Below are 24,805 nucleotides of genomic sequence, written 5' to 3'. Positions count from 1 at the left end.
ACAAGACGTCACCATGCGATGGTTTATAATTCTAACCCTGGTCATATCTGTCGGAATTTCATGCGCAGGTATGTTTTCCAAACAACATTATATTATTTGGTCAAATAACAAGGATACTTCTATGTTACTGCATCGTACTATTTTTAAAAGTGTACTCTTTCAATTTACTTGAGAAATATATCATGTGAAAAGCACCTGCCTGATCGGTAAATATTAAAAGTTCCAAAATTATTTACATTTCAGAAACCTTTACATAAAAAATACCGCCTTCTGAAAGGATTGCATCGTATGCAGAGAGTATCTCCAGAAAATCATCCATTATATTTAAGATATAGATTGAAGTAATACATTGCATGAAGTTCTTTATCACTTTAAAGACTGCATACAGTTAGACAAATCACAAGAATTCCAATAACGATGAATAAGGCAAACTATAATGCAACGTTTTGTTCTTTAAAACTCGGAAACCAAAATAAAAAAAATTGTTCGAACTTGAAATCAAGAGAGTAATTTGAGCAACGAAATAATAGTCATATCAGGCTATTTAATTTTAGACACCACGTGACCATTAAAGGCTGGTAATAGGCATTAAAAAATATAGACGGCTAATACTTATTGAATAGGTCTGTCATTTTGCATTTCCATCCTTCCCATTCACCCTCCATCCACAGTGTCCATGTCATTCTCTAGGAAAGCAAGGTCCTAGGTTCCCTGTGTAACAACACTATATGGCATCACCTCTATACGCTCATGATTTTTTACTCGCTTTTGGCGATATCTAGATTTGCTATGTATGTATGTATGTATGTATGTATGTATGTATGTATGTATGTATGTATGTATGTATGTATGTATGTATGTATGAATGTATGTATGTATGTATGAATGTATGTATGTATGTGTGTGCGTGTGTGTGTGTGCCTGCTTTGATGGATGGATGGATGGATGGAGGGATGGAGGGAGGGAGGGAGGGAGGGATAGATGTACCGGTATATACGTGTGCGCATGCGTATGTATGTATGTATGTATGTATGTATGTATGTATGTATGTATGTATGTATGTATGTATGTATGTATGTATGTATGTATGTATGTGTGTGTGTGTGTGTGTGGTGTGTGTGTGTGTGTGTGTGTGTGTGTGTGTGTGTGTGTGTGTGTGTGTGTGTGCCTGCTTTGATGGACGGATGGATGGATGGATGGATGGAGAGAGGGATGGAGGGAGGGAGGGAGGGAGGGAGGGATAGATAGATGTACCGGTATATATGTGTGCGCATGCGTATGTATGTATGTATGTATGTATGTATGTATGTATGTATGTATGTATGTATGTATGTATGTATGTATGTATGTATGTATGTATGTATGTATGTATGTATGTATGCATGCATGCATGCATGCATGCATGCATTCTTTCGTATTTTCAGAAGTAACATATGTTACACTAACGAGAGTCACAAGTTAAGCCAGTACTATTATTGATCATTTCTTACCAATATTACAAACTATTTTATTAAATGTGATGCAATTCAGATAAATATTAGCGATCATTATTCAATTTTAGTGTCCTTAAACAATTTAGTCATGTTTTCAATTCTAACTCAAATACTTATAAATATGACTTCAGGAGCTATAACTAGAACGCATTCTTACACGATTTAAATAATGTTCTTGGCTGCCCATGTATGATTGCTCCGATCCTAATGAGGCATATGAGACATTTAACAACATTTTTCTCGAAGTCATGAATAAACATGTTCAAATTAGATTCGTTAAGAACAATTCTTAATCTATTTGCAAGTCTTGGCTTTCTTCTGGCCTAATGAAATCACAAACTATTCACGAAAGTCAAAAACAACCCACAAAATGCGAATTAAAGCACAAGTATAATATATATAGGAACGTCCTTACAAAACTCCTGAAGTCAGCCAAGAAGAAATATTTTGCAGTATCAATGCTCAATGCCGAAGGGAACACAAACAAAACTTGGGAAGTGATCAGAGGAATTCTTAACAAAAGTCAGAAAAAACTATTCCCAACTACTTAAAATCGCAACGATCCCGACAAAACGCCCCTCTCAAATAGTATTGACATTGCAGAAAAATTTAATGATTATTTCACCAATATTGGTCCAAACCTTGCTGCTAAAATCAAAGCAAATGTTTATTTTCACCACTATTTTCATGGACATTATACAAACTCGTATTTCTTTCAACCTTCCATTGAACAAGAAATCATCAGCGAAATCTGACGTCTTGACCCCCAAAAAATCAATAGGTCATGACAAAATTCATCCCAAAATTTTTCAACATGCTGCACCTGTTATTAGTCATCCACTTGCTCATATTATCAATTGTTCATTTAGCCATGGCATTTTTCCTGACCAATTAAAATAGCGAAAGTGATTCCTGTCTACAAAAAAGGTTCTACCTCAGATACCTGCAACTATCGCCCCATTTCCATTCTACCCATTTTCAGTAAAATCTTTGAGTCAATTGTTAACAAACAGTTCATCAATTTCTTTGACAGACATGATTTTCTTTCAAGATGTCAATATGGATTTCGTAAGAAACTTGCTATTGCAGATCTTATCTCTGATATTGTTGAAAAACTGGACAATGGTCCGATAACCTTCGGCATTTTCATCGATCTTCGCAAGGCATTTGACACTTTAAATCACAGCATTTTTCTTCAAAACCAGAACACTATGGAATTAGAGGTTTACCACTTCTTTGTTTAACAGTTACTTGTCAAATCGTCAGCAAACAGTCTCCATCGGTAACAACTGCAAATGCAGAGTCCCACAAGGGTCAATTTTAGGGCTATTTCTTTTCTTGTTGTACATAAATGATATTGTGAACGCAACTAGTAACCTTCACTTTAGACTGTTTGCTGATGACACAAACTTATTTAATATCTCAACAACTCTGTCATAGACATTAATGATATTGATATTGATGGTTATAAGGTTTGTAAGTGGTGCAATGCCAATAAGTTAACTATAAACTCAGATAAGACAAATTATATGATAATTAAGTCAGCTAGGAAATCTGTAAATACTGTTAGAAAGTTGAGTGTTGACGGATCCCCAATCAAGGCGTCTTATCAACCAACTACTTAGGAGTTTCCATAGACCACCACATTAGGAGTTTCTATAGACCACCACATGACGTGGAAAACACATATTGATAATGTTAGCAAATCCATCGCGCCCCTTGTAGGTGTTATCTCACAAATTCGTCATTTTGTTCCCAGATCAACTCTCATCCTACTTTATATGTCAATGATTCTTCCTCGAATTTGCTACTGCATTGAAATATGGGGAAATACATACTCAACTTTTCTCCAACCCACTCTCAGTTTACAAAAAAAAAATTAGTGCGACTAATCACCTTCTCAGATTTCCGTACTCATACTGTCCCTCTTTTCCAGAAACTCAACATTCTTGACATCAACAAGCAATGTAAATCAAATACTTGCTTATTAATTTTTGACTTAAAGAAAAATCGCTTTGTTCATGATGAGTATCACTACCTCGACAGATTGCCCCACAAGCACCCAACACTGCTTGCAAGGAATGACAATTTCTACATCCCTAAAGTAAACCTCTCTATAAATCAGCACAGTCTCAAATACGCTGCAACCAAGCATTGGAATTCGCTGCCTGACTCATTGAAAAAATTGATAATAGAACCACATTTAAGTTACAATTGAAGCAATATCTTCTTTCTACTTCATCTGTTAATGCATTCTGTTCTGTCATCTTACTTTCACCAGTCTTATTTATATTTATTTATAGATTTTGTCGTATTTAAACTTCAATTGTCAGACTGATGGAAATGCAACGCATTTAAATCAGAGCTTCGTTATGGTGCAACAAGCTCGACTACTTTCTTAAGAATTATTCTTGTGGCTCCAGCCAGAATTATGATGTTTCTTGAGTTGAAAAGCAAACATTATAAATGTTTTGTTGTTTCTGGCGAATAAAGATTTATTTATAGATTTATTTATTTATAATACCATAACGCCATGGTGAGACTTTAAGGGTTTCATACTCACAGTATTCTTTTGTCCTCGCACTACGCTGGAGGGCCGCAGAATACACCGCAAGCCCTACTGCCAATACCCGATATGGTGCGCTTGTACTCTTATGCCATAGGGCTCCTGTCATATTAATAAGTTCCCCGGAAGAAGTCCAGGGGACTTATGGTTTGGGCTCCGTCCGTCCGTGCATCCGTCTGTCCGTCCGTCGCTCCACAAAGACATGCCTGGATCAATGCCTTTCAAACTTGAATCAAGGATTATACACTATAGCACACATATGCACGTCTATTGTTTTAGGTATAACATGCATAATTAGAGCTAATTTGTATTTTTAGTGATTAGCATAATAATGAATTTTGAAAAAAAAGCTTCTCAAGAGCCTGCACCAAATTTTATGACACATTTTACACATGTTGGTCACACAAAGGTCTAAGAGCACACAAAGACATTTGTCAGTAATGTGTTAATTAGTTGGTAATTTGCATATTTTATTAATGTTAATAATTCCGGTAACATTTCAATAAATGCCGACTCAAATTTGATAAAATGTCTTCCAGATGTTCATATAGCAGAGCTGTAACTTTGTACAAAGTCATTTTGCTGGATCATGTCGATTAATAGCTAATTTGCATATTTGATACATTTTGTTATTAGGGTGCTTTGTCAAGAAATACCAACTAAAATTTGATGAATCATGGTCCAGATGTTGATATACCCAAGTTGTAATTGTGTGAGCAAAAGCATTTAGCAGGATCTTGTCATTTAATTCCTAATTTTCATATTGAATGAACTTTAATAATAAGTATGATATGTCTAGAAATACTGCAGCAAATTTTTTGAAACCTTGTACAGATGTTGATCTTAGAGTGTTGTAAGAGCGGACAAAGACATTTAGTGTATTTTGTCGATTAATTGCTAATTTGCATATTTAATGAACTTTCCTAATTAGTGTGCTATGTTCAGAAGTACTGCACCACATTTGATGAAACTTGGTACAGATGTTGATTTAAAGTGTTGTGGTAGCAGGCAAAGAAATTTAATCGTATCATGTCAGTTAATTACGTATTTGCATATTTAATGAACTTTCCAAATTGGTATGATATGTCCAGAAATACTGCATCAAATTTGATGAAAGTTGGTATAGATGTTGATGATTCAGTAGTGTTAAAGTATATGGCTACATCCTGTTGATAAAATAATCGCAATCATACCAATCCATAATCCAATAACACTAGGTCAAAATTTGTAAGACAATAGTTGTAAACATAGACACAAAACAGCACAGAACAGACAGTAAATAGACGGTACACAAACAAAGTCAAATTCATGAAAGAAAGATATATGGACCTCTGGCCAAAAGACCAAGAAGTGATGTCAGGTGTTTCGAAAATAGTAAGCGCATCCTGCCCCACATGTGGCACCCGCCATATATCAATCTGTAAGTCAGATAGGTAGTGGTCACTAACTAAGGCCCAATGTCACCGATGCCATCAGTGATCATTTGTCGAAGAGAGATATTGTATTTATCTACCAGCTTGCGATACCTGCCAAAAAAGCGTTTGAATGTAGAGACAAGTCTTGCTCTGGTGTAACCTTGATTTAACAGTTTGAAAGAGAGATGGCCATGTCTCTCTACAAAATCACCATATGAACTGCATGCTCTTGCATATCGTATAAGCTGGGAAATGTATACCCCATAAGCGGTGAGAGTGGAATATTACTGATGAGGTGTGGAAAATTAATTATACTAAAGTTGAAATCATCTCTCTTGTCATATAGCCTAGTAGAAAGGTGACCATTGGAGTCAAATTCAAGTAAAATGTCCAGATATGAAGCAGAAGAGGCCGTTTCTGTAGTTTCTTTAATCTCCAATTCTGGAGGATAAATCATAGCGAGATATTTACTGAATTCAGAGTTATTCAATGAAATAACATCGTCTATGTATCTAAATGTAAGGTTGAAAGTACGAGCTACAGAGACCTTTTCTGCTTGATAAGGTTCTGGATAAATTCTGCCTCGTATGAGAACAGAAATAAGTCGGCAAGTAAGGGAGCACAGTTAGTGCCCATGGGAATTCCTATACACTGTTGGAAAATGTGTCCTCCAAATTCAACAAATATGTTGTCAACATTAAATTAAATAAATTATTAATTGACTTATTTAATGACCTGTTGTGATTAGGGTGGCAGCCCGGATTTGCTAGACAAGGAAACAATGTTTGTAATTAGAAATCTATATTCTGAATGACCGCACTACATCTGATGACACTTACTGCAGATGTTGATCATACAAAGCTTAACCAGTCAAGAAAAGCATTACATTTAGCAGTATCAATACTAATTATAGGAAGTCTGTTCTGTACTGAACATCGGGACATTTTTGTTCACATCTGCCGTTCGGCAGCTGCAATCATCTAAAATAGCCCATGATGTTGATGAAAAAGCTCAGCATGTTGAAGTAAAAGCACATCACAACGTTGTAAATGGACCACATGATTTACCAAGTTCATTCAGCAATGGGGATGTTAGAGCAAGAAGACACTCCGAATGGACCAAACGATTTATTGAATGCTCTCAATGATGCAGTCTAGTACCCTAACCCATCTCTGCCTATGGCTGCGATGCTCACGAAAATAGGGTCAGGTATTGGCAGCCATTTTAGTCAGATTTTTGACTGCATGTACTAATGAGCAAAGTCACCGACAAGATCATGTGATCAGCACATATGTATAGTGGCAATTAGACAACGAAAGATTGAACTTTGAAGTTATTTGCACGGCTTTACTTTTAAGTCTCTGACTCTGTTGTTCTATGATGCATTCGGTGATGAAATGACGATCATCGTCTTTGGTTTAGTCTCAGACATGATCAAAGTTCCCTCCTTTCGCATATACAGAAGTGACACAAACATTAGGGATTTTCCTTTTTTTATTCGATTTTGACTCAGCAAGCTTGGTTAGACAAACCATGGAGGTAAAAACAATGTTCATCGTTCTGTGAATTGATAATGCATATGATAATGTGTAAATGCACATTGATATTTAATAAATCTGCGTATCGATATGATAAACGGCGTTCATGGGCTAGGAATTTTGCGTAACGAAATGAAAATCGGCATTATAGTTATAAAAATGTACTACATATGGCAACAACGCCGTTCCGTATTGTATCAATCGAATGTAGTTACTAGAGTAAAATTTGAACTTGTATTTTTGGCCATCCGATATATTAGCTTTTTTGAGGATAGATATTTGCTTTGCACTTCGAGCTTGGGCTTTCGATCGACTATCTAAGCATTGCGGCAAGTACGTATGGAGAATGTGCAGGCGTAGATGCCGCTTTGAAATTTACCAAGTCACTTTTGTTGTCCAAACTGTCACTAGTCACTAGGAGCCAGGTCTAGGACCCAGACTGCACTGCGTGTCAGTGCAGGTAACCGAGACTAAGATTTCCCCAGGGGCGGCGGATCACAGCGTAAAGTGAGGCCTCCGACAATTCTCCATGATCAGTACAAACGGAGATCACTCATTGAACTGAAGCCAATTTCTTCTATACACAGAACAGCTATGTCCATATTTCAAAATTTTGACAACATTTCCTTTGATAATCACAATTTTCTTATTTCCCTCTTTGAATAGTGAAAAGTCAACCCCTTTTCCGCGAAGGAGATAGCAATTTTGTGATTTTGTCGAGGTATATTTTTTACAGCCATAAAAAAATTCGTCAAGGAAACTAAGGGAATAAGTTGCATCTGTGTTGGCAAAAGAAAGGGTATTGATTTTCTTGAATGCTAATGACATAGAAAATTTGCATGTCTGACAGGTGATATAATGACACCATCTCAAGAGCTGATAACTTTACTTTTACAATTTTTAGCATCTCCAAACATCGACTTCTTATTCAATTTACTCTTGAATTTCCAATATAATCTATAATTTTGGAGCATACTTTTAGCAAATAATCTTGAAATTAAATTATAAATCGCAAATGGTTCGGAAATTGATAGAATTGAATTGATCTTTAGCAAAAAGTGTCTGCGTGCACAAATCAAGGGGAATTGTGGGTAGCCTCACTTACTGTGCGGATGACAGCCGCGCAGAGTAGTCTGGGTAACGGAGACTACCTGGAACCAAGAGGTGACTCTTTGTATGTACCGCCGCCAAATGATGCATCCATCAAGAAGAACGTTAATGAACCATGACAAAGATTTTGGATAAGGTTTGGGATAAACATAAATTAATAACGTAAATCTTATTGATGTTTCTTTGTTGCAGATTTGACAACCCTCGAATTGAAGACGACAAAGACAGTTGTGACCGTATCTAAACCAATCCCTAAACTATCTGCATTGACAGCATGCATTTGGGTGAAAATTAACGAGGCCGGACACAACGCAGCATTTGTGTCCTACGCTGTGCCTGGGCATGATAATGAATTTCTAATCCATTACTACGGCATTGGCTTCTATCTTTTCATTGGCAATAAGCTGGTGGCCGTTACTTCACCACCTCTTGATGATGACGCTTGGCATCACGTGTGCGTTACATGGGCTTCACATGACGGCAGCTTGAAATATTACCATAATGGTATTATCTATAAAGCTGGAACAGCTTATCGCACTGGATATACAATGAAAAGTGGTGGTGTAATGGTCTTGGGACAAGAACAGGACGCTGTAGGTGGTCGATACGATGCAAACCAGGCACTAGTTGGTAGTTTGACACAATTCAACATGTGGTCAAGTGTACTTGATGGAGACGAGATTAAATCAGTAGCAGGAGATTGTTCAATCGCTGGTGATATATTTCCATGGGATATTTCTAATTTACGTATAGAGGGCGATGTTTCTCAGAAAACTACAGACGTTTGCGGTAAGTCTACATCAAAGTTGCTTTACAGATTATCAGATATCATGGCAGATTATTTAAACTGTTAACTGCACAATATCTTATATAAGAGTAGAAGTTTGCTGCCTATTAAAGTACTTGAAAATTTAACTTTCGTTCTATACAAATATCAGCATAGCCCACTGTACATAAGGATTGCTGAAAGATAGACTATGAATGTTTAAGCTGTTTGTTTTGTATACTTTGTGTATTAAAGATAGACTATGACTGTTTAAGCTGTTTGTTTTGTATATTTTGATGTATTGTAGTTCCAGTGTGAACAATGGCCGAATTTGGTATCTGTATCGACCTCTATAAGTTATGCGGCTGCTCTTTGCTTTTCAGAATCGCGTATATTAAACAGAGACATTCTTGAACTTAAAACAACAAATACGAATATAGTAGTCTCTAAGGAAATTCCTGAACTGGTCGCTGTGACTGCTTGCATTTGGGTGAAAATCAATGAGGCTGGACACAATGCGGCACTGGTGTCATACGCCGTATCTGGACATTACAACGAATTCCTAATCCATTACCTTGGTGCTGGCTTCCACGTATACGTCGGAAATGTACTTCTAATCATAACAACAGTCAAAAGTCATTCTATTGTTTTTGTTGTGTTTTTTGCAGAATCACAATTCGCAAACCAAGTCATTCTCGAAATGGAAAACGGCAAACACCAAACACAGTTGTATCTCTAAAACCAATTCCTGAACTGGCCGCTGTGACTGCTTGCATTTGGGTGAAAATCAATGAGGCTGGACAGAATCGGCGCATTGGTATCCTACGCGTATCTGGACATTACAATGAATTCCTAATCATACATCTTGGTGCTGGCTTCCACTTGTACGTCGGAAATGTACTTCTAATCATACCAACAAAGCCAATCAACGATGGCGCATGGCATCACGTGTGTATCACATGGTCTTCGAAGGACGGCAGCTGGAAGTATTATCATAATGGGGTTGTCAAGAGGGATGGCCGTAATTATCGGACAAATTATAACATAGAATGTAGCGGCTTTTTAGTTTTAGGACAAGAGCAAGACGCTGTTGGAGGACGGTATGACCAGAATCAAGCTTTAGTCGGTAGTTTGACAGAATTCAACATGTGGGAAAGAGCATTAGCTGATGGTGAGATTGCAGACGTTGTTGGAGACTGTTCTCTTTCGGGAGATCTGTTCGCTTGGAATATTGACCCTCTTGCCATTGAGGGTGATGTTTCAGAGAGAAGTGGAAACGTATGCTGTAAGTAAATTTACAAAAGTTAATAGTAGTAGGTTTTTGCCATTTCATTACCAAAATTAGGTGAACGCTAGGCAGAAATTGCGCATACTAGATATCTCTTAGTTTTTCGCCTTTGCCATAATGCGATGTAACCGGTCATGTACTTATTTGTATATCAGCTATGTTTGTAATCATGCTTCACATTGTTCTTCTTCGTTTCGAATTCTCCTTCAGAATGACGAATATTGATAACGTGTGGCAGTAAAAAGTTCGTTATTGTTATATGCCTTTTAGGTTTGTTTGAAACCAAAAGTGAAACTTAGAGTCGTGTACTTGATTTTAAAATATCTGCAGATTATAAATAAACGTAAGAACGAATTCGAACTTTAACTATGATGGCTTATCTAAACTCTCAAAACTAATTCCTAAACTAATAGCATATACGAAATAATCATGGCGAAGCAATTACCAGTACCGATTTTTCTGTAAACACTTACAATCACGTGTTATAAAGTGGGCGCCATATTTTCTTCCTCCATTCGGAAACTGCACAGACGGTTAATGTAGCAGAAATAATGACAAGAACACATAATGCCATGACGTATTATGGCGCGGGAAATTCTCCATTTTGTTTAAACACGACGGATTAGGCTGTCACATTTTTGTTGACCAAATGTTTAAGTAAGTACGATAAAGTAGGGAAGTGGCGTCACTGTTAGCTTTTAGAATAATTGGTATTATCATTTCTGTAAAGAAACTATACATACGTTGTATGTCGTTAACATGATATTGTTCGTCTCTCAGTGTCTCACATTTCAGATCAAACTTTTCTGAAATTAAATACTGATAACACGAACGTTATAGTCTCTCAAATGATTCCCGAGTTTACTGCGATTACTGCTTGCATTTGGGTGACAATCAACGAGGATGGACACGACGCAGCTCTGGTTTCTTACGCTGTGCCTGGACATTACAATGAATTTCTGATCCACTATTATGGTGTTGGCTACCATGTGTTTATTGGAAACAAACTGTTGACCATCGCAGCATCGCCAATTGACGACGGGTCATGGCATCATGTGTGCTTCACTTGGTCTTCACAAGACGGCAGCTGGAAGTATTACCACAATGGCTCCGTAAATAAAGCTGGTACAGGTTATCGTATTGGTTATAATATTGGAAGTGGTGGTGTAATGGTCTTGGGACAAGAACAGGACGCTGTAGGTGGTCGATATGAAGCAAAACAGGCACTAGTTGGTAGTTTGACGAAGTTCAACATGTGGTCTCGAATGCTTAGTGAGGATGAGATTCAAAGAGTGGTAGGAGATTGTTCAACCATTGGTGACGTTTTCGCATGGGATATTGCTAATCTGCAAATTGAGGGCGATGTTTCTCTTGAAAGAGAAGATGTTTGCGGTAAGTTTCAAGCATCAAATGTTGCCTAGTAATCGACACTACAAGAGCATTGATTTTATTGACAGAAAAGCAAATAGATGTATCACAGAAGTATGAACGAGCCTGGTTTTTAGAAATGTGATTTTTGTAATTATTAAAATCAGAAAATTTGAATATTGCCTATTGTATGAGGATTGTATAGGGTGCGAGTATCGGTGTGGCATATCATGAGCAAAGCATCCTTGTAACACACTGTGTAAGGGAGGGTAGGACAAGAAAACGTTCCTTCCCCTACCGTCATGACTTACAAACGTCCTTACATGTACCATCTTGCTCCCTGCTTAGTCTGCCCTGGCTGTGTGTGTCATTCCTCACATGGCCAGGGCAGACTAAGCAGGGAGCTAGATGGTACACTGTAAGGAACTGTTCATGTAAGGAACTATTCATGTAAGTTCACATCTGGCGGAATATTTTCGCTATGTGCTTAGGCTTTGAATAAATCTTCCCAATCCTTATTCTCCCAATCCTCAATTCTCCCCATCCTCACATGAATTAAAACAAAGAACACTGAAAATTCATTTCACAAAAGCTATCAAGAAATTTTATTATAGCCCAACTGATATTGCTTCAGTTATCAATCCGTCATAGATAGCGGATACAATGAACTTGTCGAAATATTGCATGACAGATTCTGCTAACGTGTCACAGGAGGTGGGGATGGGTGGTCGTAACACTTCCCTCTGAACGTGCACTTGAACGGAGTTCTGTACTTCAATACTTTTAAAACTTCAGAGAGCCGTAGTTAAAAATGGGATTTACATGTCAGATTTTCAGTCAACAAATAATGCCAAGTTGCAAGTGAATATGTAATTCTCCTGCAACGAACTCATTTAGATTTCTGAAGGTCAAGTCATTAGGGGAGACTTTACTATTTCCAGCCAACACTGCTTCTATGGTAGGGACAGGCATGTCCTATCCATGTCTGGGAGCGCCCTCTAGATTGCTTACCCAGATGAAAGTTGTCTGTCGCTTAATACTGATCAACTGTATATTGCATCTAACAATTGGAGTTGCCAAACTGGATAAAAGAGTCCTTGTAAAACCTACAGAGGGCAGCCCTGACAGGATACTGCAAATGGCAGGCAGCCGTGAGGCAAGGGCTTTTGGTATTCCCCCTTGTCTACGGTAACTACTACCAAGAAATGACAACATATGGTGCATTTAATTCACGCTTTAATAATCTTATGAAAACTTAAACTAGGAGACAGTACCCTCGAGAAATTACACAACAGTTGCAATCTAATTTTGACAATATTTTACAGTTTGTTTTACACACTTTCGCTATATGCCCAATAACGCCACAGATATAGCACTTCAACTCGGTTACTGAGGTTATGATGTACTTCTGTCGAGTCGGAAACGGCTGCGATACGGCGTAAATCGAGTATTTATTTGTGTACGTTGCAGAAATTTGGAAACTTCTCAGGTAAATTCATTTTCCTCTTTATCGTCGAGAAGAAAGATGATAAGATGATAACATTGGTTTAAAATTGAGCGGGCACGGCTCTATATTCGAGTGCAACAAGAACACGTAACTCATCCAAAAATAGCGATAGGGCATTCCAAGGTGAAGTGTAACTTTTTGGAGAACATCTTCTACAGAAGATGTACCGGCAGACTTCTCCAGCTCAGGTCGTCAAATGTTTTTCTGTAACTCAGACAGTTGCAGCCACATCTGTAAGCACATACACAGAAAGGCAGTCTCAGAATAGCACACCTCGAATGTCTACAAGTGTCCTCTCGGGAAACTGCAACAGTGTGCATCGCATACACCACCTTAATGTACATTGCTTCCCTCACAGAGACTACATTTTCCATCACCTCGCAAGGAAGATATTGTTGGCATTGCATGCAAGACCTTACTATACATTCCATCCCTCACAGGGAAACATTCGTCCCACGTAGACAGTGTAAGAAACACTTAGACGCGCATTTACTAACTCGTGACCACAATATAATCGCTGCATTTTCAATTCCATCGCAGGAAAGACATGGAAACAACTGTGTCCTTCATAGGCTAAAAGAGTAAATGTAAAGCTGGCTGTACGACTAAAATAAGTAGCCCACTGCCATACACAAATTATTTCACGGTCTCTGTAATGTTTGACAAAAAAAACATCCACAATACGCGGCTCAGTCGAAAAATACATGTACCTGATCGTTTTCTTTACCCGAGGGCCGGGTTGGTCATCCCCACTAAAGTTGGTAGATGCCCTACCGGCATAATCACGTGGTGCAGTGGTGGGAGGTTAGGGTCCGTCAACACCCTGGTCTTCTAGGTTGATGTGATATGTGCATGTGCGGCCACGAACGTAGCGACTGCTGGAGCTGGGTTTGGAGTCTGGATCTCTCCATGCGCTGAAGTGACTGGGCAGTCGCCGATGTTGCACTGCTGGTGAGGGGAGGAAGCTGAAACAATCCTAAGCTCAATGTCGCCAGCCCCTGGCTGTGTGAGGAATGACACCTTGTATTTCCTGGGCACTACTGTATACTTTGTCATATTCATTGAGATTTATGAGTTCACACCTGGCGGAATATTTTCGCTATGTGCTTAGCCTTGTTGTATTCATTTAAATTTATGAGTTCACACCTGGCGGAATATTTTCGCTATGTGCTTAGGCTCTGAATATAACGGGCATTGGTATTTTATCAAGTAGAAGTCTTCCGAATCTTGGTCAACCTCTGTGGGTCATTCTATCGTTTTGTTGGGGTTTTTTTGCAGAATCACAATTCGCAAACGAAGTCATTCTCGAACTGAAAACGGCAAACACCAACACAGTTGTCTCTAAACCAATTCCTGAAATGGTCGCTGTGACTGCTTGCATTTGGGTGAAAATCGATGAGGATGGACAGAATGGCGCATTGGTATCCTACGCCGTATCTGGACATGACAATGAATTTCTTATCTACTACCTTGGCGTAGGCTACCATTTGTGGATCGGCAATGCAAAGCTAATCATCAAGGCAGCACCAATCAATGATGGCGCATGGCATCATGTGTGTATGACATGGTCTTCAAGTGATGGCAGCTGGAAGTATTATCATAACGGAGCTGTCAGCAACGTTGGCCGTGATTATCAAACCAATTATATATTAGAAAGCAGTGGCTTTTTAGTTTTAGGACAAGAGCAGGACGCCGTCGGAGGAAAGTATGACAAGAATCAAGCACTTGTTGGTAGTTTGACAGAATTCAACATGTGGGAAAGAGCACTGGCTGATGGTGAAATTACAGATGTTGTTGGCGACTGTTCTCATTTCGGGGACGTGTTCGCTTGGAACATTGACCATCTTGTCATTGAAGGTGATGTTTCACAGAGAAGTGAAGACATGTGCTGTAAGTTGAACAGTCACTTTTTTGAAAAGTCTGAGTGACAGTTTTCACTCAAATATCAAGAATCGAATGTGGACTTGTCAAATGAAATTCAGAATAGCATACCAGAATTGTGGAATAGAAAACGAATAGCATGTTGAGTTGTGAAATGAAATTCAGAATCGAATGTGGACTTGTCAAATGAAATTCAGAATAGCATACAGAATTGTGGAATAGAAAACGGAATAGCATACAGAGTTGTGGAATAGTTCAAAACGAAATAGCATACAGAGTTGTGGAATAGGATACGGAGCGGTGGAATAGCATATGGAGTAGTTGAATAGAAAACGGAGTTGCTGTCAAGTTGTAAAAATCAAAGTAGTAGTTTTGGCATGGATTGGACACCATATACGGTATACCACGAGATTTTGACCAGTTCAGGGCATATATGCACGAGCGGATAGCGAGTGCATATATGAAGTGAACTGGTCAAAATCTCGTAGTATACCGTTGCTGGGTGTGATTTATTGCTATTATATCATAACAGTATATTGAAATTCTGGTGTAGAACGTAAAAAATGGATTTTTGCTCAAGCTGAAAACTCGCCTGTGTGCCAGCCTGCGATATCGCTAATATACCACGGTTCTTTTCGCATTTCGACCAATCAGATCGCTTTATTAGGGCATCAATATACAGGAATGATATAATAAACACCTATTGCCTGGTCATGAGGGGCTATAGCGCCCGTCTATTACCCCGAGGGGCCGTGTGTTACCAGAAACACATCGCTATCCCCGAGGCCGTAGGCCGAGGGGTATAGCGATGTGTTTCTGGTAACACACGGCCACGAGGGGTAATAGACGAGCGCTATAGCCCGAATAAAGACCAGGTTATAGGTGTTTTATAACACACCACATGCTCATGTTGTATTATGTTATATAGTTTTTAATGTGTTTTGATATTATTTTGCACCGCAACAATCCATATTGTGACAAGTTTACTGGGCGATGTTTCCACAGCGGTTTCAGTTGTACGTGGTACCACTTTCTTTCAAAAAATATTCTAAGCATACCTAGCGACATCCTTAGTTGCACTTTAATCTTTTCCGTCGATGAGCTGTTCAAGTCCTACGCTGTTGGAATGTTGGAAAATGTTGGAAAATCTGTTTTAGAGAATGTGTCGTCACCTATCCCGGACGCACATCACGTTCTAGTCACCCGCCATTGTTGCAAAGCTGCAGACGACACTACGGTCACGTGACCGGGCACTTTTCAAATTTGGTCAAAACTATTTCCCTAGGGAAATAGCTTTTCAAAAATACCCTCTGACGTCACTTTTGTCGATCCGGTGGGGACTAGACGTATCTATTTTCTCGTCACGTGACGTATTCTGGCGAATCGCGACACGGAATGAGCATGTGGCGTGTTATAATAAACACCTATTGCCTGGTCATGAGGGCTATAGCGCCCGTCTATTACCCCGAGGGGCCGTGTGTTACCAGAAACACATCGCTATTCCCCGAGGCCGTAGGCCGAGGGGTATAGCGATGTGTTTCTGGTAACACACGGCCACAAGGGGTAAAGACGAGCGCTATAGCCCGAATAAAGACCAGGCTATAGGTGTTTTATAAACACACCACATGCTCATGTTGTATTGTTATATAATTTTTAATGTGTTTGATATTTTGCACGGCAACAATCCACTGTGACAAGTTTACCGGGCGATGTTTCCACAGCGGTTTCAGTTGTACGTACGTGGTACCACTATCTTTCAAAAATATTCTAAGCATACCTAGCGACATCCTTAGTTGCACTTTCACTTTTCTGTCGATGAGCTGTTCAAGTTCCTACGCTGTTGGAATGTTGGAATATGTTGGAAAATCTGTTTCAGAGAATGTGTCGTCACCTATCCCAGACGCACATCACGTTCTAGTCACCCGCCATTGTTGCAAAGCTGCAGACGACACTACGGTCACGTGACCGGGCACTTTTCCAAATTTGGTCAGAACTATTTCCTAGGGAAATAGCTTTTCAAAAAATACCCTCTGACGTCGTTTTGTCTATCCGATGGGGACTAGACGTATCTATTTTCTAGTCACGTGATGTATTCTGGCGAATCGCGACATGGAATGAGCATGTGGTGTGTTATAAATAACCTATATTCCATATAATATCATACCAATGAACTGATTGTCAAGGCGTGAAGATAACGTATATATTTGATATAGCACGAATGGAATAAGTGCGAGGTCTCGGCTAGGAACAATACTTGTTTGAAGTTTCACACCACAGTGTAAACTGTTATGATGTAACGGCTACAAACCCCTTCAGCAATGTGTTGACTACTCTGTTTATTCACTTCCTCCTTTCGGCTAAGTAATTAATGTAGGTAACTAATTGCAATGCTGTAGTATGGTATTTATAACCTGCTTTTTGTTCGTAGACGATGATCATGGCTCATTGTGTTTGAATACCTCACATGTTTCGTTCATCTTGGGGGTAGCGCCTTGGCAGCACCCACAGTGTTTGTCTCCGTCTTTTTAGTGAAATTTTCAGTTGAAACTTTTTGGTGTTCCTGTCCACGTTTGTCCTGTGTACATGTGAATGGGTCAAGAATCTACTGGGGTAGGCTGGATGTGTTACACCGTTGGACATTTCAAGAAAATCTGAGTTGTTTTCTTGGCTTCAGTTCGTCAACTAGAGGTACTGTCTGTGTGCATGTTCTCTGTACATCAGAATATGCTATTTGCATATAATACAAACATGTTGTTGGCTATACGGAATGTGGTGATCAATAACCCACTATTGAGCCGATTGGAGCCTGACACCTGGCAGAGATTGAGGCAACTACAGCTGTGTAAAATTCCACCAACCAAGAGAGGGAAATCATTTAAAGGTCACAGACCACAGCCAATCCCTGTCAGAATATCATACCAACGTAAAACCTGTCAACTTCTACAAACTCGTCCACAAACCTTAGTTCAATTACGTAATTCTATGTACTCTGTGAAACCGAAGGTACTACCTAATGTAATGGTGTGCAATGCGAGATCCTTGGTAAGAAAAGTTGATGAACTAGCTGCAGTATGTGAAATGAATGAGATCCAGATTGCTGCAGTAACTGAAACCTGGCTTCATGGAGAGATTACCAACAACACTGTTTCTATTCAAATTACAAGTTATTTCGGAAAGATCGTTCTCAACAACGTGGAGGTGGTGTATGTTTGTATATTCATGATTATTTACAACCACAACCACTGGAAAGTCAGGGAGATATTGAATCCATCTGGTGCACAGCTCGCCCTTTTGGTTACCGAGGAGCGTATCTCAACTGCTCATTGGCTGTATTTACCATCCACCAGGAGCTAATGAAAAACCAGTAATATCTCATGTCATTGACACTGTTGATATGATAACACGTAAATCACCAGAGACAGGTGTCATTATATGGGTGACTTTAATCGACTGAATGTGAACAATATTTTGACTAGTTGTCGTTTAAAACAAGTTGTAAATATTCCTACGAGGGTCAATGCAACCTTGGATCTCATATTCACCAACCTTAGCCATTTGTATAATCCCCCCTTTTCTGTTGGTCCATTGGGTTCTTCAGACCATTCAATGGTGGCGATGAAATCTTGTCAAATTTGAAAATTCCGATAAAAAAGGTAAATATCCGACCCATGAAAGATTCAAGTAAAAGGGAATTTGCGCAATGGATCATTAATAATGATTGGTCTGATGTTTTACAAAAGCCTTCTTGTGAGGAAAAATTTAATTCGTTTGCAACCTCTGTTTCCACAGCAATTGATAAATTTTTCCCCCCAAAGCCCCTGCGTTTTTCCAGTTCTGATAAACCATTCATAACTGCCTCGATTAAGTATATGATAAGATGCCGCCAGAAGGCTTTTAGAAACCAAAAGTCGACATTGTATAGATACTGGAGAAATAAGGTAAATCGGGCAATTCACACAAACAGACAGAATTACTTGCTGAGAAGATTAAGTCTGCATCTGCAAATAGTAAACAGTGGTGGAATGAAGTTAACAGGATATGTGGTCGTAGGAAAAATGGTACCATCCCAGAAATTGAGGTTAGCGGCGAATGTTTAAGTGGTGTTAATCTAGCCAATGCTATCAACAATCATTTTGTTAATATAACAAAGGACTATGTTCCTTAAACTATGATGAGCTTATTCGTAATCTCCCAAATAGTAATTCCCTTCCGATTGTTACATACAATGGTATTGTCAACTTATTAAAATCATTACCCTGTGCCAAAGCTAGTGGCCCTGACCAAATTTCAAATAAATTGTTGAAGGAATTTGCACATGAATTTGCTGTTCCCCTTGTTGATATCTTTAATTATTCCTTTCAAGAAGGTCAAGTTCCATCAAAACTTAAGGAGGCCATTGTAATTCCTCTAGCTAAAAACAACCACCCTGCTTCCCTTGATGATTTTCGGCCGATTTCTCTTACCAACAGTGTGGCCAAGGTAATGGAGAGTTTGATTGAAAAATGGATCAAACAGGAAGTAAAGGATAAGATAAAAAAAACGCAATTTGCAGGTGCTAAGAAATCGTCCTCAACAACTGCCTTGATAGATATGATACAGACTTGGCTCGAGCAACTGGAAAGTCAAAGAAATATGGTTAGAATTTGTTACCTTGATTTCAGTAAAGCCTTTGATAAGATTGACCACAACATACTTCTTCACAAATTATCAAAATTCGGTATAAATAGTAACATAATTAAATGGACAGCACATTTCTTGTATAATAGATCTCAAAGGGTGAAGATTGGTGATAGCTTTTCTTCCTGGCAAACAATACGTGCAGGTGTTCCACAGGGAACAAAATTGGGCCCAATTCTATTTATGCTCATGATTAATGACATTCCTGATTGTATTGGGGGATCAAACTTTATATTCATGGATGACACCACGGTGTCAGAATGTGTTCATTCCAGTACTCCTACTAATTCGCAGATGCAGACAACATTATCACACATTGACCAGTGGGCTTCAGTAAATAATATGAAACTAAATCCAAAAAAATGTAAAGAAATGAGGCTATTTTTGGTAAGGTACCTCCTCCTTTTCCGCCATTGTTACTAGGCAACAGTGTCTTAGAAATCAAAGAGAATTTTAAATCTCTTGGGTTAATCATAAATAACAAACTAAAATGGGATAACCATGTTGATGATATGGTCAAAAAATCCTCACAAAGGTTGCACATTCTCCGTGTTTTGTGCAGATTTGGGGCTACAGCTCATGAGCTTAAACAAATTTATATCTCATTGGTTAGATCAACCTTAGAATATGCCTGTACTGTTTGGCAAGGTGGTCTCACTGAAAAGAATAGATCAACGATTGAAAGAATCCAGAAGAGAGCACTACGAATTATTTATCCATTTTTGTCTTACAGTGAATCACTTTCTCTATTACAGCTAGACACACTCGAAACTAGACGTCAGAAAATTTGTAAAAAGTTTGCTGAGGAAATCATAAAACCAGACCATAAACTAAATTATCATATTCCCCCTAAATCAGGTCACGGATATTCGACAAGGAATAAAAGCTTGGTTAACTTTAAAATCCGCACAAAACGTAAAGAATCAAGCCCAGTAGTCTACTGCATTAAACTACTCCAGAGTTCATGATTCTCTGTCCTGTGTTGAGCTGTTGTGAATGTTGGTTTTGTCAAATTTCTGTTGTGTCTATTTTGATGTCTTGTCGTCGTTGTTGTTTTTTAATTTTCAAATTCTTTTAGGGGGTTTTTGGTGCTCGTTTTTGAAATTACCAGTTGATGTCTTGCTTCCTTGGGAGGTCTTTTTCTTGTAGTTTTTTTTTAGTGATGTACTGTAAATTTTTTATTGACTGTGTTGTAAACTCATTTATTTGACCATTTGGGTCACAATTTGAGTATTAATAACCATAATAATAATAATAATGTTAGAGTGGGCATGGCGTAGTAGTTGTTGTGGTGGTGGAGGTAATGCATCCGGTGCTCGTTTTGATGGTGCTTATAGCGGCCTTAAAATTATCATTGCCTTTTTAGGTACAATTAAATTCGTATCGAAGATACATAACATTCTTTGTCTCTCAGTGTCTCACATTTCAGATCGAACTGTCCTGGAATTGAAGACAGATAGCACGAATGTAATAGTTTCTAAAACGATTCCTGAGTTGTCTGCTGTAAGTGCCTGCATTTGGGTGATCATCAACGAGGATGGACACGATGCAGCTCTGGTTTCTTATGCTGTGCCAGAACATCACAATGAATTTCTCATCCACTATCTTGGTGTTGGCTTCCATGTGTACATTGGCCATGTACTTCTGGTCATTCCAGCATCACCGATCGATGATAGGTCATGGCATCACGTGTGCATCACATGGTCTTCAAGTGACGGCAGCTGGAAATATTACCTTGATGGTGTCGTCAACAAAGCTGGCAGTGATCATCAGGCGGGGTATGCCATAATGGGCGGTGGTTGTCTGGTTTTGGGACAAGAACAGGATATCGTAGGAGGTCGTTACGACGCAAAGCAAGCACTGGTTGGTAGTCTAACACAGTTCAACATGTGGTCAACAGCAATGAATGACAATGAAATCGCCACCGTCACCGGGTCTTGCTCAAGTGGCGGTGACGTTTTCAGTTGGAATATCGGCGACCTTTACATAGAGGGCGATGTTTCAATGAATGTTGAAGATGTCTGCCGTAAGTACATTCTGTGGTTTTGTTGTTGTATCTACGTTAGATATTTGGAGAAGTAGTCGAGAAGTAAAAACACGATCTTTCAAGCAGAAATGTGAAATTTCATATGGTGCTATTTTTTCACAAAAGTATTCACATTATTGGTAGAATCCGTAAAAAGAAGTCGACATATGAGGCACAGCTTGCGAGTTCTGGCCACGCTTAATAAATTATGCTACATGTTTTTTTTGAAACAACTCCGTAGATTCGACTGTTCAACTAGTAAACCTGTAAAGGATTTGGTGAATATGAACAAGATAGTAACAATGAAAGATTGCGAAGTGAATGCTGCAATTATTAAAATCGCACACTGGAAGATAAAAGGAATACACTTGTCGAAACTGCACTTAAAGGTCGTTTGGGACCCATACGACCAATATAAACACTGTATCGACGATACGATGGTGATTGATGAAAGTTAAAACATGTCTGTCATAATCTACATCGTATAATGTAAATGTTGCAGCTATATATGATGATGAGGTGCATCTAGATATCATGCAAGAAATACATAGTTTGTAAACAAGAAACAACTCGCACAGGCGCAGTTCCAACGACGGTTTACCTTTAAAGAAAGTAATGTTTCTTAGAAAATGTGTGCATTTTCTGCCCTCTAAAACAATGAAGGGAGTCGATAACGCTTTGTTATGACCACATTTCCCTCTAATGGTAAGTCATTAACCGTGCCCTTTTCACAAATTATTTGCTCGCACATGTCTATTTGATAAGTTCCCCGCCTAAGTTATTCGCAAAAAATAACAAATGTTATTTATCGAATTTTGTTGTGGTAGACACAGATGTATAATCACGATGACATTAAATCTTAATCGTGTTCTCTTATTGCACTAATGACGAGTTGCCTTTATGTTTGCTATTAATTTCCCTTCTAAATGCAAGTTAGCATGATTTTGAATATATTGTATCTAAGGGTGCATCCCAAATATGGCCACAAATATGTAGCTTCATATAAATTCTTGACATATATTTACTCAGTTAAAGAACGCGAAAGCTATGTGATATACAGGCCTATTCCATTCACTGACCAACACTGCATAGAGGTTTAAAGAAACTGAAATTCTGATGGAGTACCTTTCAAGGGGTAAAAGGAATTTTCATTGGACTCTTGGACTCTTGGGTCATCTAAGATCTGAAATGTCAAAACTGACTAAGTTTGTGTTGTTTAATAAATGTAATTTTAGAGCCAGTAAAATTATTTGCTAGCTTGTGAACGAACCGAGACGCAAAAACCATGTCTTTTAACGACACATTCTAAAGGTTCCTGTCTGTCTTTTTTTCAGTATCTCATATTTCAGATAGGACTATACTAAAACTGACGACAGCAAGGACAAACGTGGTTGTATCCAAACTTATTCCTGAACTCTCTGCTTTGACTGCTTGCATTTGGGTTCAAATACATGAGACAGGGCATAATGCAGCGTTTGTGTCTTACGCCTCACCTCAATACGACAATGAATTTTTAATCCACTATTATGGCGTCGGCTTCCACGTGTACGTTCACGGTGCCCTGCTAACTATCCCAATAGCTCCTATCGATGATAGCGCATGGCATCACGTGTGCATCACGTGGTCTTCTAGTGATGGCGGCTGGAAATATTATCACAATGGAGTCATCAACAAAGAAGGAAGCGGCTTTCAGACTGGGCATGCCGTAGTCAGTGGTGGATTTTTAGTCTTGGGACAGGAGCAGGACGCTGTTGGAGGAAAATATGATACTCGTCAAGCATTGGTTGGTAGTTTAACAGAATTCAACTTGTGGTCCAGGTCACTTACTGCCGATGAAATTGCTGCAACTGCCGGAGATTGTTCAATTGGTGGCGATATCTTTTCTTGGAATATCGGTGATCTCTTCATAGCGGGGGACGTTCTTTTCGAGATAGAAAACGTATGCTGTAAGTGATAATTTCGGTTCTCAGCGAAATTGACTCTAATGTCACATAAATGAACTCTTATATCCTTCATAAGGCACAGGTTTGTACATCAGACAAACCAGCAACTAAATCTCAACTAAACCTCATATTTGATGTCTTGTAATTGTTCACTGCTCTATTTCACATTCGTTAAATAGGAGTATATTGAATTATTCTTAATGTAGATGTCTTTCTGCAGAATTTTAACTGTCTCATTATAAAGGACATCAAAATGGACATTAGAGTCAATGAAATTTATCGCTTTCTTTGTTATATTATCCTCTTCCAGTGTCTCACATCTCAGAGCGCACAGTTGTGGTACTGCAGACTCCGAATACGAACGTAATTGTCTCCAAACTGATACCCGAGTTGTCCAGTCTGACTGCTTGCATTTGGGCGAAAATTAATGAGGTTGGGCATAATGCGGCTCTGGTGTCCTATGCTGTGTCTGGACACCACAACGAATTTTTAATCCACTATCTTGGAGTTGGCTTCCATGTCTACGTCAGCAATGTCCTACTGATCATCCCAGCTCCGCCCATCGATGATGGTGCTTGGCATCACGTGTGCTTCACGTGGTCGTCAGGTGATGGTCACTGGCAATATTATCACAATGGCGCCCTCACCAAGAGTGGTCGTGGATTCCAAACCGACAAGAGCGTGAAAAGCAATGGCTATTTAGTCTTAGGACAAGAGCAGGACGCTATCGGTGGTGGATATGACAAAAACCAGGCACTTGTTGGGAGCTTCACACATTTCAATATGTGGTCACGTGTACTGCCCGAGGACGTTATTTCCGAATTAGAAAGAAAGTGTTCGCTTCGTGGTGATGTCTTTGCTTGGAATATTGGACATCTTTATGTAGAGGGTGACGTTTCCATGCAGGTCGAAACTATTTGTTGAAAGCTATTCAGGCCTATCTTTAGTTGTTTTCATATTGTATGAGGACATCACGAAATGAATGATCAAGATTACAGTTTATTTGCCATGTGATAATAATTATCTATCAGAGGCAAAATTAAGTCAAAATTGTTTATGTTTCTCGTCAAACATGTTATCTACAATCTTATTGAATAATCAAAATATTGTCATATTTCTTCTTTATACCAGATGTTATCATATCAGGATTATTGATAATTATTCATCATTACTCTAGGTATATATACGCTTTGCAAGGTTATTAAGTTGGTATCTTACCCTTGAGTC

General features: G+C 38.8%; 1 protein-coding gene across 1 annotated transcript in view; it reads left to right on the top strand.

Moving 5' to 3' along the window:
• The window catches only part of LOC139123983 (uncharacterized), a 24,930-nt gene continuing 125 nt past the window's right edge, over nucleotides 1–24,805 (top strand). Inside the window, exons 1-6 of the mRNA XM_070690122.1 lie at nucleotides 1–68; nucleotides 8,315–8,911; nucleotides 14,330–14,941; nucleotides 21,024–21,635; nucleotides 22,970–23,581; nucleotides 23,889–24,805. The exon at nucleotides 23,889–24,805 is cut by the window's right edge and continues 125 nt beyond it. Coding sequence (XP_070546223.1) covers nucleotides 14–68; nucleotides 8,315–8,911; nucleotides 14,330–14,941; nucleotides 21,024–21,635; nucleotides 22,970–23,581; nucleotides 23,889–24,502 — 3,102 coding nt within the window. The 5' untranslated portion in view covers nucleotides 1–13 and the 3' untranslated portion in view covers nucleotides 24,503–24,805. The remainder of the gene's footprint in view (nucleotides 69–8,314; nucleotides 8,912–14,329; nucleotides 14,942–21,023; nucleotides 21,636–22,969; nucleotides 23,582–23,888) is intronic.

Source organism: Ptychodera flava, chromosome 2 (assembly GCF_041260155.1).
Source record: "Ptychodera flava strain L36383 chromosome 2, AS_Pfla_20210202, whole genome shotgun sequence".
In the NCBI taxonomy this organism is placed as follows: domain Eukaryota; kingdom Metazoa; phylum Hemichordata; class Enteropneusta; family Ptychoderidae; genus Ptychodera; species Ptychodera flava.
This window is presented reverse-complemented; position numbering and strand designations above follow the sequence as displayed.